General features: G+C 39.0%; 1 protein-coding gene across 4 annotated transcripts in view; it reads left to right on the plus strand.

Moving 5' to 3' along the window:
* Elmod1 (ELMO domain containing 1) overlaps positions 1–14072 on the plus strand; it is a 56295-nt gene that overhangs the window by 24613 nt on the left and 17610 nt on the right. Inside the window, exons 3-7 of one of the 4 annotated variants that reach the window (XM_048343776.1) lie at positions 825–960; positions 5374–5557; positions 5917–5945; positions 7338–7435; positions 10790–10919. In XM_048343776.1, coding sequence (XP_048199733.1) covers positions 5413–5557; positions 5917–5945; positions 7338–7435; positions 10790–10919 — 402 coding nt within the window. In that variant the 5' untranslated portion in view covers positions 825–960; positions 5374–5412. Of the gene's footprint in view, positions 1–704; positions 961–5373; positions 5558–5916; positions 5946–7337; positions 7436–10789; positions 10920–14072 lie in introns of those variants that run through there. The other 3 variants (XM_048343775.1, XM_048343777.1, XM_048343774.1) reach the window with 3 other exon arrangements.

The raw sequence follows: 14072 nt of genomic DNA on the forward strand, positions 1-14072 counted from the left end.
TTCACCATTCCTTTCGATTCATCTAAAATATTTTCCTTCAACTCCTCTAGGACTTTAATTCAATAGAAATTAAGTTACTTATAATACTGCTACGATCCTCTAACCCAGTGATTTAAAATGGTCTTAAACATATTAGAGCAAATGTATAATAACAAAAGGTCCATTCCTTATTCCTGGTAGAAGATTTTCTTTAGGCCCATAATGAGTGATAGAGGATTAGTGTTTCCCTCTAATGACTAACCCTTATTTATATTCTGTTTAATTTTAATTGTTTTAAAAATATGCTATTCACCAATAAGAGCTTACATTGGAGATTACACTTAAATAAATTTAAAATGTCACTGAATAATGTGTTTGAAGTTTTCCTTCACAGATATCCAAAGCAATATAATTCTGTGACTTAAAAATAAATCTTATAAAATTCATCCTTTGGAGTACTGGATTTAAAAAAACTTGTTTAGTGATGTTATTAAGATAAAACTATATCTTTTTTCCCTTGGATGGAAAAGGGTAAACTAGTCATTTATTTATAGTTTAATTATCCTATGACCAACTTGTTCTCTAAGCCTACAGATAAAATTTCCCTGAAATATTAAAACAGTGGCCTTTGCTCCAGCCATAGAAGTTGAATAGCTGTGGTTTATGATAGGTATCTCCACAACAATCCTCTTAATTTTTACTTTTCAGAAGGCAGCTGTCTTTTCTTTATGGCCATTTAGTTGGAAAGTGTTTCATTTGGGAAACTGTAGTTTGAGCCAACAACTGTGATTTTTTAAAATATACATCTCTTTTCTCACCCATAGTGTACTTCTTATTTATTACAGGATTCCTTCAAGCAAGAACTGACTCTCACTAGCACATTCATTGAAATTGTTCAAAATAAGCCACTTTTCTCTCCTTATTCCAAAAGAAGACGCCAGACTCACAAATTTAAGATGATGGAATAGGTTTGCACTTCAGGTACCACACCCCTTACCCTCAAGCAAGGGCGCTACGTGGTTCTAGGGGAACCCCCCTGTTTCTGAAGTTCCTCTCCTTGCTGAATGCATTCCTATAACAAAGCACCACAAGACAGGAGCTTGCTTTTATGTGTCAGCAGAGATAGGATCCATTTTGAATAATTTTTATTGGTTCACTACTGTAGTTCAAGCTAAAGAATGAATGTTCAATAAGAGACACGGTCATAATTGCTTTATGGAAGAATGCTGTTGTGAAGTCAGCCATAAACTTCACTCCACAGCATATTAATAAACAGCAGTAACAGAAAATATTGGGAAAAGGACGTGAATAGGAGGCTATTATTATTCTCCCCAGACTTAAGCAAGTCATCTTAGGAAGCTACAGCAACTTTTTCCTTTTGAGCACTGGTTTTTAAAAAGCCATGATTTCAAAAAGCAAACAAACAAATACAAACAACTCTACTTTTCATGCAGTGATGAAAAATAGAAGTGGTCACCATTATTTTCTCCATCTAGTGTTGTAGGTTTCCTTGTTGTTTCCTAACTCTAACAGACCTTAGCAGTAGTGAGTAAAGAATCACTATTGGAGACTGTGGAAAGGCAGTGAATAGCAAAACCAAAAAAACCCACTTGTGTTATGGGCAGGGAGCCAGAGAATGGAGAGAGGGATGGCATCTCACAACCCTTTTCAGAGGCATGTCCCCAGTGACCTAAAGACGTCTCATTAGGCTTTACCTCTTAAAGTCCATCACTTCCCGATAAGGCCACTTGGGGTACCAAGCCTAAAACACATGAGCCTCTGGGGAACCTTGAAAATCCAAACTACAGCAGTTGGTAAACAGTTAATAGAACCTTTGTGTCTGGGAAGATTCAGTGCTCGAGTCTCTAGGCACAGACTTAAGCAGTAGCCTCATTTGGCACCGGCCCACATGGAAGGCCATTTGCAAAAATTGCACAGACATCATGGAAAGCTTTTAGCCTTTACTTAATAACAGGAATAATGTCTACCAGTAATTAATATCATTGCCATTTGGCAGGGGACCAGTTAACAACACTACTGCTCAATCGTTTTTTTTTTTTGTTTTCTGGCTTAGCTATCCAATAGTTGGGAAAATGAAGACCATTTTCCAAAAGAACAAGTTGAGATTTTATAAAATCTTCTCACTTGTTTAATTAAGTTTTTCCGCTAAATTTATTCTTAGAGTTACTTTTTTTTTAGAAGCTGTTAACCTAAATCCTAACAGATCTTAAAACATATTTGACTTGAATAGTAGGCTTTGCAATATAGTAAAAAAAAAAAATTTTGTCTTTCAGGCAGAATGTAGTTGATTTATAGTAACTGTGTACACAAAGACATTTTTCTTTTTTTTTTTTTTTTTGGCCAGTCCTGGGGCTTGGACTCAGGGCCTGAGCACTGTCCCTGGCCTCTTCTTGCTCAAGGCTAGCACTCTGCCACTTGAGCCACAGCGCCACCAGGCCATTTTCTGTATATGTGGTGCTGGGGAATTGAACCCAGGGCCTCATGTATACAAGGCAAGCACTCTTGCCACTAGGCCATATTCCCAGCCCCCACAAAGACATTTTTATAGGTACTTTGTAATGATTTCTGATTTTTTTGTCACAAACTTCATTCTCCCTAAACAATGCAGATATATATATATATACATATATATGATAGAAAAAGGAGCACATATTTTATTTAGAAAAAGAAAATAGAAATTACTAATAATGCTATTGTGAATGATATCACAGGTGATATTTTTGTTGTATAACCTGACAGACATTTTTTCTCATTTGTTTATACATCACTATTAAAAGTTGAATTTAATTTAATTAATTAGTTAATTAAGTGCCTGTCCTGGGGCTTGAACTCAGAGCCTGGGCACCATCCCTGAGTGTTTTTTCTTTTCTTTTTTTTTGGTCAGTTGTGGGGCTTGAACTCTGGGCCTGGTCACTGTCCCTGAGCTCTTCAGCTCAAGGCTAGTGCTCTACTATTTTGAGCTACAGCACCACTTCCAATTTTCTGGTGGTTAATTGGAGATAAGAGTCTCATGGACTTTCCTGACTGGGCTGGCTTTGAATCATGATCCTCAGATCTCATCTTCCTGAGTAGCTAGGATTACAGGCGTGAGCTACTGGCATCCTCCCAAAGTATTTTTTTCTTAAGGCTAGCAGCTCTACTACTTTGAGCCACAGCTCCACTTTTGGTTCTCTGGTGATTAATTGGACTTTCTTGCCTTCAAACTGTAATCCTCAAATCTCAGTTTGCAGAGTAGCTAGGATTATAGGCAGATGCCACCAGCACCTGGCTTTATTTTATTTTATTGTTTTAAAAAAAAAGTAGATCATTTCATATGTATTCCTTGGTACTTGAAACTACTTGTAACATTTTTCTATAATACCATCCATAACCAGTGATGAGAGCCCTATTCTCTGAGGAGATTTAGAGCTGGTGTCCTAATGAACAGACTGGCAATGGGGGCAGGGAGGGTGGCCCATCCTTGCTACATCATGGACCTTCTCATGCTATAAGATATTGTACATGGAGACTGGGAATATGGCCTAGTGACAAGAGTGCTTGCCTGGTATACATGAAATCCTGGGTTTGATTCTTCAGCACCACATATATAGAAAAGGCCAGAAGAGGCACTGTGGCTCAAGTGGCAGAGTGCTAGCCTTGAGCAAAAAGTAGCCAGGGATAGTGCTCAGGCCCTGAGTCCAAGCGCCAGGACTGGCAAAATAAATTAATTAATAAAAAAAAAAGATGTTGTAGATTGTGAAGTTATTGTCTGCAAATATTTCATGCTGTTATCTTCACGTATCAGCCTGGCTGCTTACACTGTTTCAATTCCCTTTGCATTGTCAGACGCCATGCCCTTATATAAATAAGACTATTAAAAATTTTAGTTTGAATTCAAAGCTGTTTAAAATACTGCAACCAAAGAAGCTTGAAGAAATGTATACAGCTGAGGGGTTGTTCACTTAGGGAATAAATCACATTATTGAAGCTATTGATTACCTATTATTATTGATATCAGTGACTCTGAATCACCTTTATTTAGAGCTAGAAGGAATTATTGAGCATTTTAGGAAAAACACATGTTTTGGAAATGAAACCAATAAGAAGTAATGAAAATAATTCTTCCTAGGACCACACAGTATAAAGAAAAGCTGGGTTGGATGACAGTTCCTCCTGATGGACCATCTTTATTGCTAAAGCTTGAGGTATTTTGAAACCCTGAGCAGTACGGTAAACTAGTAGGTGCTTACATTTATTTCCAAGTAAAAGTTAGGCTGGGTGCTGGTGACTCAACCTATAATCCTAACTACGCAAGAGACTGAGACAGGAGGATCACACTTTGAAGCTACCCTGGGCAGGAAAGTCCAGGAGACTCTTATCTCTAACCACAAAAGGCTAGAAGTGGAGTTGTGGTTCAAGAAGAGAGCACTAGCCTTGGGCACAAAAGCTCAAGGATAGCGCCCAGGCCCTGAGTTCAAGCCCCAGTACTAGCACACACACACACAAAAATTAGAAATCAAAATGAAAGACAAATTCACAAGTGGAAGATATATGTACATATCTGATCAGTGACACTCTAACTCCAAGGTGTCGAGGCTTTATTGGAGTAAGGTAGATAAAGTGTGCATGAAGAAAATGTTCTTGAGCAAGAGCCAAGCAAAGACTTCTCCAGAGACAGTTTCTGAAAGGCTCAAATCAGAGAATGTTGTCTGGCCAATGTTTGATTCTCCTCCAAGAGAATTAAAAGTCAAAGTGTTTATCCAGCAAATTGATGAGGCAATGTTCCAGCAAGTGCAAGAGGTTTGGGGACTGGTCAGCAGACAAGGCAGGGTAGCCACATTGCCAAGTCCTTGAGGAAGACAGCCATGCCTGAGGGAAAATGCAGGGAGGAGTTAAAGCACAGGAGCAAGGCAAAGGGGGTGAGTGAGTTCCCTGACCTCAGGAAGGGCTTGAACAAAAATAAGACCATCTGAGATGTCCAAGAGAAGAGAGAACAGAATTCCTTCTTCCCTGTCTAAGGATGGGGCAATCTTAACATGAAAAATATTGAAGGAACTGATTTATTCCTGTAATCCTAACTACTCGGTGGCTGAGAGCTGAGGATTGTGGTTCAAAGCCAACCCAGGCAGAAGGAAAGTCCATGAGATTCATATCTCCAGCTAACCACTAAAGAGCTAGAAATAGAACTGTAACTCAAGTAGTAGAATATCTGCTTTGAGCAAAAAAGCTTAGGGACCGAAGCTAAACCCTGAGGTCAAGCCCCAACACTGGCACAATCAATTGCTTAAAGACATGGAATTAGAAACAGTACTTGCAGCACTCAGAAATCTAATGGCTGTTTCTTTCTGGACTTCTTTTCTCGCTGGTGGTGGCTGCTCTTCCGTTCTCTTCCAGAGTTCTGTTGGAAGGGTGGTATCTTTTGTTTTTCACAGAATGTTCATCCAGGTGTGCCTGTATTTTTACTGTAAATTTTTGTGGCGCTGCTTGAAATTCGTAATGAGAAAACTGACAGGAAGATGTGAACTACAACGCATCTGCTACAACACCAAGCCAGGAGCATCCAGAACCATGAAAATCGGTAAGCAGGGAACTCTAAGGTGTAAGCAAACTGCCCCGTGGGTTGAGTGGAGGCCACAATGTGATGTTCAAGTAAATAATTGAAAGCCATGGGCTGGGAATGTGGCTTAGCGGTAGAGTGCTTGCCTAGCATGCATGAAGCCCTGGGTTTGATTTCTCAGTACCACATATACAGAAAAAGCCAGAAATGTCTCAAGTGGTAGAGTGTTAGCCTTGAGCAAAAGAAGCTCAACGACAGTGCCCAGACCCTGAGTTTAAGCCCCAAGACCGGAAAAAAAAATAATAGTTATTATTATTATTATTGAAAGCCACTCATAAAAGACCGTTTATCAATGACTTTCTTGGTTACTGTTTTAACAGAAACATCATTGAGGGATTCAAAGAGTAAGGTAAGCAAAATTCTTTTCTTGTTTTTTTTTCAATAACTTTTTTACTAACAGGCTTGTACTGTATCCTACAAACAATTTCAAGAAGCAAAAGAATAGATCGACTATGAACACTAGTGTCCACTGAGAAGACTCATTTGCCAGTCACAAAGCAGCATACTACATGTCAGAAGTGAAGCATCTATTTGTGTATGTGTGCACATGCGTGTGCCAGTACTAGGTCTTGCACTCAGTGCCTGGATGCTATCCCTTAGGATTTCTTGTTGTTGTTGTTTTAGTTTGAGGCTGGTACTATACTATGTGAGCCACAGCTCTACTTCTGGCTTTTCGGTTAGGTTAATTGGAGATAAGCATCTCACATGTTTTTGCTGACTAGGCTGATTTCAAATTGTTGTGATCTTCAGATCTCAGCTTCCTGAGTAGCTTGGATTACAGATGTGAGCCACCAGATCCCAGCAGCATCTGTTATTTATTGTTGAATTATCCCTATTTGTACTACTTCCCAAATGACAACTAAATAGTCCTAAAAGAGAGCGACAGCATTATCTCTAATATTTCTTTATTATTCAAAACCTTTTTAATGTTATACTTGACACTTTCCAGTCAAATCAAAGAAGCCAACTGAGTTATCAGCTACCAATCAACATCCACCTAAGAAAGATAAATCTGTTCTCTTGATAATTTTATCTTATTTCATTTTTTTTCAGCCCTAAGACTGTGGCCCCATGGCCTTGCTTTTCAGTTATAGATATAATGTCCAGTAACTCTATGAAATATGTTATATGAGGAAAAGGAACTATAATGTTGCAATATAAGTCACTTGAAACCCAACTCATCAGTAAAAACAGAAGCTCTGTGTGTGTGTATGTTTGTGTGTGTGCATGCATTTGGGTGTGTTATATGAAATACCTTTTAATTGGGAAAATAGCAATACCTCAATTGTAAAGATACCAAAGTATACAAAAATCAGTCAAAATGAAAAGTTATTGCATGATTTCATTGACGCTGGCTAAAAATGCAGGGAAGGTGCCTTCCTATAAAAGCTTAAACAAGCCAGGCTCGGGTGATGCATGCCTGTAATCCTAGCTACTCAGCAAGCTGAGATCTGAGGATCATGGTTCAAAGCCAACCTGGGTAGGAAAGTCCAAGAGACTCTGATGTCCAGTTAACTACCAGAAAACCAGAAGTGGAGCTGTGGTTCAAAGTGGTAGAACATTAGCCTTGAGCAAAAGAGCTCAGGGACATCACCCAGACCCCCTTGCCCCCCAGTTCAAGCCCCATGACCACCACCACCAATAACAGCTTAAACTTAAATACTAGAAGCTTTGTCTTAGGAAACACTCTTTAAGCCACTGGTAACACTGAAGGGAACTGATGGAAGCTTTTTTTTTCCAGCTGCTGCAGACTTCAGTGAGCGTTCACCCTGATGCCATTGAGAAAACAATCGAAGACATCATGGAACTGAAAAATATTAACCCTGACGTAAATCCACAGTAAGAATATGTGGGAAATACAGAATACCTAGCCACACATTTCCTGTCTTATCTCTCCCCTTCCTTGTGTCCTAAGTACTTCACTCTCTTCCTAAAATAACCATCACAAGCATTTCTGACTTTCACTTGAAGGATAAAGACAGAAGGTGCCTTTTGTGTTTGTAAGTGACAGCAACTTTATACTTCCACTGTGTTGTTTGCCACTCCCCAAATACAATGAACATAAGGGAGAGATGCCCCTAAGAGCGGAAGGTAGGATAAAGAAAACCCATTTGTCAACAACCACTATGTTCAGTGCCTGTTTTGCATGCACTGCAAATGTTCAAGTCATAAATGTACCTAAGCTGATTCTGCTGCATCTAGAATATTCCTTCAGTGCCCTCATGAATATTCTTTCATAACAGGCTGAGCATCTTGGAGACAGTTTTCCTACCTGCTTATCAAAAAGACAGACATGTGTGGGAGGAAGAAATGGTTTTTCATTTAAAGACTTTAGAACTTTATAATTTATTCCTCTCATCTTGGAAGTCTTCAAATGCATTTGGCAACGTTCGTGACATTTAAAATTAGCATTTCATTTTACCATTGGGCACAGCAATTTTTTATAGTGAAATGTGGGTCTAAGGATATTTGGTAGAATAAATTCCAAATATATGTATACTTAGAAACAGTTTTAGGTTTGTAACAATCAAGCTGTCCTTTCAATATACATACATGAGAACTTCATATTTTGTTATGAAGGAAAGCTTTTAATTGCAAAGGAGGAAAGCTTTTGTTGCTGTTGTTGTTTTTGCCAGTCCTGAGCCTTGAACTCAGGGCCTGGGCACTGTCCCTGAGTTGCTTTTGCTCAAGTCTAGCACTCTACCCACTTGAGCCCACAGCTCAAGGGTTTTTCTGTTTATGTGGTGCTGAGGAATCAAACCCAAGGCTTCATGCATGGTAGGCAAGCACTCTACCACTAAGCCACATTCCCAGCCCAGAAGAAAAGCTTTTTTTTTTTTTTTTGGTCAGTCCTGGGCCTTGGACTCAGGGCCTGAGCACTGTCCCTGGCTTCTTCTCGCTCAAGGCTAGCACTCTGCCACTTGAGCCACAGCGCCGCTTCTGGCCGTTTTCTGTATATGTGGTGCTGGGGAATCGAACCTAGGGCCTCGTGTATCCGAGGCAGGCACTCTTGCCACTAGGCTATATTCCCCAGCCCAGAAGAAAAGCTTTTAATAGCCAAAGACAGGTAGCCAACTTGAAGGGACTGCTGAGTACAGTCCCTTAAGACTTACGACTTGACATAGGTCTGTCTCCTGGAAGGGTGATAGATACAAGCACCCTGAAGGCTCATCACAAAAACTGAATTTCCAGCCTTCTGAAGCCAGTTCATCTAAGTAGCGGCCTTTTCTTCATTCAGATGTTAAGTTTACTTTAATTATATACTATATGTATACATATATATAATTTGCTGACATTTTATTCCTCTGTGGAAGTGATAAGAAAGTAATTCATTCTAAATTAGGCTGATCCCAAAGATAGGTCTGGGCCAGAAACTGGTGGCTCACACCTATAATCCTAGCTACTCAGGAGGCTGAGATCTGAGGATCAAGGTTCAAAGCCAGTTGAGTCAGGAAAGTCTGCGAGACTCTTATCTCCAATTAATTACTAAAAAGCCAGAAATGGAGCTGTGGCACACGTAGTAGAGTGCTAGCTTTGAGCAAATAAAGCTCAGGAACAGTGCCCAGGCCCTGAGTTCAAGCCTCTGGGCCAGTATAGCACACACACACACACACACACACACACACACACACACTATATATATATATATATATGTCTACAATGGAGCAGAAGAGACATAATAGTCGTGTAATGACATTTAGAGATTAGATTAGATGTAACAGCAAATCATTTTTGTATCTTTTCTATTATAAGATGTAGAATTCGCATTCTAAAGCATTTCTCTCATCTATTTTTTTATTTCATTTAGAAAAAGGTATTGGTAGTATGTGACATACTTGATTAGGTGTTTTTTTTAACATATCTGTGTGACTCCAGCACCTCCCCCCCCAAACTATTATTGACAAAACCTGTATTTAAAAAATTAAATATTTTTCCAAGAAAAATGAGAGGTTAGGCATGGAGAAAACATTTTAAATAATAAAGCTCTTACTAATAATGGCCTCATTTTGTTTCGTTTCCATTCCTTTCAAGGCCTATTTATAGTGCTACAGTATAGCCACAGATAAGATTTTCTGTAGCTATATAGAAAATTGCCATAGACCAGATTTTAATTGGCTTCTCTTGTTCCCTCTTAGTTTTCCACTTTCTTCTTTTCCTCAAAACTAACCTTTTCCTCAGTCTTACACTGATTTTCTGGGGGTGATCTGTGCTACTCTCAACAATCACTTGATTGAACTACTAGATAACAAAGACCATTTAATGGAGCACATCATTTTATTTAGGTTTAGTGTCCCTGGCTGGCCAGCTGGCCCTTCCCTTTATGTTTGAAGTACTATAATCCTCAGATCTGTTGCTTCCATTTTTAAATCTACCATCTCATGTAATAACTACCACCACATCAAAAATGTTCCAATTGAGTGAGTACAGTAGGAGAAAAAATAGATTGAACAGTATTACATAAAATTACTACTACCTGATCATTTTGAACCAGAAAAAATATAAATGATTGAAGAATGTAGCTAGAATACCTAAGCATGAAATAGTATGGGCACTTTTTTTTTTATGCCATCATGTGAATTCAGTTAACTTTTTCTCACACATCCTTCTGAAGAAATTCTAATCTACCCAACTATCTCTACCTGTAATTTTCTTTTTGTTGTTGTTGTTGATTGTGGGACTTGAACTCAGGGCCTGGGTGCTGTCCCTGAGCTCTTTTGTTCAAGGCTAGAGAGCTCTACCACTTTGAGCCACAGCACCGCTTCCAGTTTTCTGGTTGTTCACTGGAGATAGGAGTCTCACGGACTTTCCTGTCCTAGCTGGCTTTGAACCTCTGTTCTCAAATCTCAGCCTCCTGAGTAGGTAGGATTACAGGCTCAAACCACGAGGGGCCCGAGTTCTACCTGTAATTTTCTATTTCTCACTCTCAAGTCACCTTCATGAAGAACAATTAGCTGAACAAATGATCACTTTAGCCTATGAAAAGCCAAACTGAGAAAAGAAACTTGGTGCATTTCTTCACCTAGCCATGTGAAGAATGTAATTCCATTACCAAGACCATATTTGAACCAATTCCTGAATATTATGCATATATGAAAAGTTGAATCAGGAATACATGAATAAAGTGAGGACATACCTCAAGAATGTTTTGTTATTCCTGTGTATGCATGTTTCTTCTATTTTTGAACACTTTAGGTTGGGAATCTCTCTTCAGGCTTGCCTCCTGCAAATCGTAGGCTACAGAAACCTTATTGCAGACGTGGAAAAGCTGCGCAGAGAGCCCTACGATTCTGAGAACCCCCAACATGAGGAAATGCTCTTGAAGGTTAGTTCTTAACACATTTCAGTCCTTCCCTTCAGTCACTATTTTGCCAAGCATGTGTGGTGTTCCGGGCTTCTATCCAGATGCTGGGGTTACAAAGCTAGATAAGACATGGACACTGAGAGTGGTTGTTAAGACTGGGTTTTCTTTTGTCTTTTTTTGTTGGACATGGGGCTTGAACTCAAGGCCCAGGCACTGAGCTTTTCTGTACAAAGCTAGTGCTCTACCACTTTGAGCCACAGCTCCACTTCCAGTTTTCTAGTGGTTAGAGATTAGGTCTCACAATCTTTCCTGCCCCTGCTGGCCGTTTTCCATATATGTGGTGCTGGGGAATCGAACTGAGAGCTTCATGTGTAGGAGGCAAGCACTCTTGCCACTAGGCCATATTCCCAGCCCCCGGGTTTTCTTGATGGTTTACAGCTTGGAGGTAAATTTTTTTCATCAAATTAATTCATATAAGAAATTAACTTCAAGCTGGGTGCCAGTGGCTCACACGAATAATCCTAGCTACCCAGGAGACTGAGATCTGAGAATCAAAGTTCAAAGCCAGCATGGGCAGGAAAGTCTACGAGGCTCTTTTATCTCCAATTAACTACTACAAAACTGGAAAGGTGGTAGAGTGCTAGCCTTGAGCATAAAAAACTTAGGAACAGCACCCAAGCCCTGAGTTCAAGCTCTATGACTGACCAAAAAAAAAAAACAAAAAACTTTAAAGCTAGCTTACTTTTGCAATGTGAGAAAACCACAGGGATGATGGGCGGGGGTGGGGGAGTGGGGGGTTGCTCTCTTGTTTGGATCAAGTTTAGATGGTTTGAAAGCCAGTAGGAGAAATAGCATTAATCAAAGAAAATCTTGGTATTTTTCACTTATTTTTCACTTATAACCTACATGAGAGAAGTTGAGGTTGGTTTTTATTTAAACAATAACTCTGTGGGGAAATTGCCCAAGATCTTAATGATGTTTATTTTGGAGATTATTCAAAGAAGAGGAATAAGTTTATATTCAGTATGTTAAAACTGTCAGAAAAATAATAGAGAATTATTAGTACTCCTGGCTGCCAAAGAAAATCTTTACAAATCTTTCAGGAGCTTATGGAACATAATAAAACATCAATAACACTTTTCCTCAAAACACTGAATTTTGAGGTCTAGAAACTAAGAAAGAAGATCAAGGCCAATATTTAAAACTACTCATCCATGGGCTGAGAATGTGACTTAGTGGTAGAGTCCTTGCCTAGCATGCTTGAAGCCCTGGGTTTGATTCCTCGGTGCCACATAAATAGAAGTGGCACTGTGGTTCAAGTGGTAGAGTGCTACTCTTTTTTTTTTTTTTTCAAATTTTTGTTATCAAACTGATGTACAGAGAGGTTACAGTTTGATACGTTAGGCATTGGATACATTTCTTGTACTGTTTGTTACCTTGTCCCTCATTAGAGTGCTACTCTTGAGCAAAAGAAGCTCAGGGACAGTACCCAGGCTCTGAGTTCAAGTACCAGGACTGGGGAAAAAAAGAACTACTCATCCAAACTATTTTTTACATTTATTTCTGAAAAATAGATACATTTTAGAATTAGAGTGTTTCTTTGTTTTACCCCAGAATTCAATGAATCAGCAACAGAGCTAAAAGGAAACGTTTGTTTTGGTGCCTTAACTTTGTTTTATGGAGATATGTCAAGAAAAGGTGTAATTTTTTTTAAAAAAATTGTCTCCAGTTACATGGCTGTGTGAAGGAGTGTATGTTTTTGTGTATGTGAGCACTTAAACAGATGATTCGTTTGTCTCTGCTAATTAGTGCTGGCTCTGATGTGAATCATTAAAAATTAAAGGAGCCTCATTCTTGGCAATAGTTTTCTTCTTAGGTTTCTTCCTTGCTTAATTTTAGCTAACCCGCTGGCTGAATTCCATCTTTCTTTTTTTTTCCCCATTTTCTGATGGGGATAGCACCCCACATAAGGACCTCAGATGGAAATTGAGGTGAATAAAAGTGGGGAAAGGTTGTCTACTGATCGAAGTAATCACAAACAACAAGTAATCCTCTCTCATAAGGAATGAATGACATAATGAATGAATGCCCGCCATGCGTCATCTTTAGCTGGTCTGGTATGTGTGCTGGTGCACAAGGGCAAACGTATGAGTTATTGTCGTTTGTTTAACTATCAAGTGTCTTTAGGATATAACTTTTGTCAATGGTTATGATTTAAGTATGCATGAATTATAATTTTGATTGTCACCACTAGGCAGACAAGTCATAAATGTTTTATTTGTTTATTTATTCTTGCCAATCCTTGGGCTTGAAAGTCAGGGCTTGGGTGCTGTCCCTGAGCCTCTTTGTGCTCAAGGCTAGCGCTCTACCACTTGAGCCACAGTACCACTTACAGCTTTTTCTGAGTAGTTTATTGGAGATGAGAATCTCACAAACCTTCCTGCCCAGGCTGGTTTTGAACCTCAATCTTCAGATCTCAGCTTCCTGAGTAGCTAAGATTCCAGGAGTGAGCCACCAGTGTCCGGCATAAATGTTTATTTTAGAGATAAGAGAACTATAACTACTTTATTCCAGGGTCTGATTCACCCACCTAGGGAGCAACAAAGCAAAGACTCTACTACTGAATTAGTTGGAGGATAGTCATTTTTTTCTGAAATCTAATTGGGACATGTCATTTCAAACTTGGGCAATGATAAACTTTTTAAATATAATTTTATTATTATTACTAAGTTGCTGTACAGAGGGGTGACCATTTCATAAGTCAGGGAATGATGGTCTTTTAATTCCTCCATAACCATTAGGATCCTTCCTTCTTTTAAAATTCTGCTGGAGGGAGATTTCTGAACAACACATAAGAGTCCTGAAGTTTTCTAGACTAAAAACTTCAAGCCAGGATGCTTAATGTTTTGACAAAAAGTTAAGGAAAGGATTTTCTCTGGTATTGGATAATACATGTCCTCCTTTTTTACTGTTCTTTATCTTTATGCCCTTACATATTTTAGAGAGCTCCAAAGAGCTTTTTTTAAATACAAAAGATGATTTGTCTCTTTGTCTACCTCATTTCTTATTAGAAAGGTTAAAACACTAAAATATCCCAATATATCTCTTATTGCTATTAGAGCAATGACATCATGACATGTCATGCACTTTCTGGAAAAATTTCACAGTTCACTC

Source organism: Perognathus longimembris, chromosome 3 (genome assembly GCF_023159225.1).
Source record: "Perognathus longimembris pacificus isolate PPM17 chromosome 3, ASM2315922v1, whole genome shotgun sequence".
In the NCBI taxonomy this organism is placed as follows: domain Eukaryota; kingdom Metazoa; phylum Chordata; class Mammalia; order Rodentia; family Heteromyidae; genus Perognathus; species Perognathus longimembris.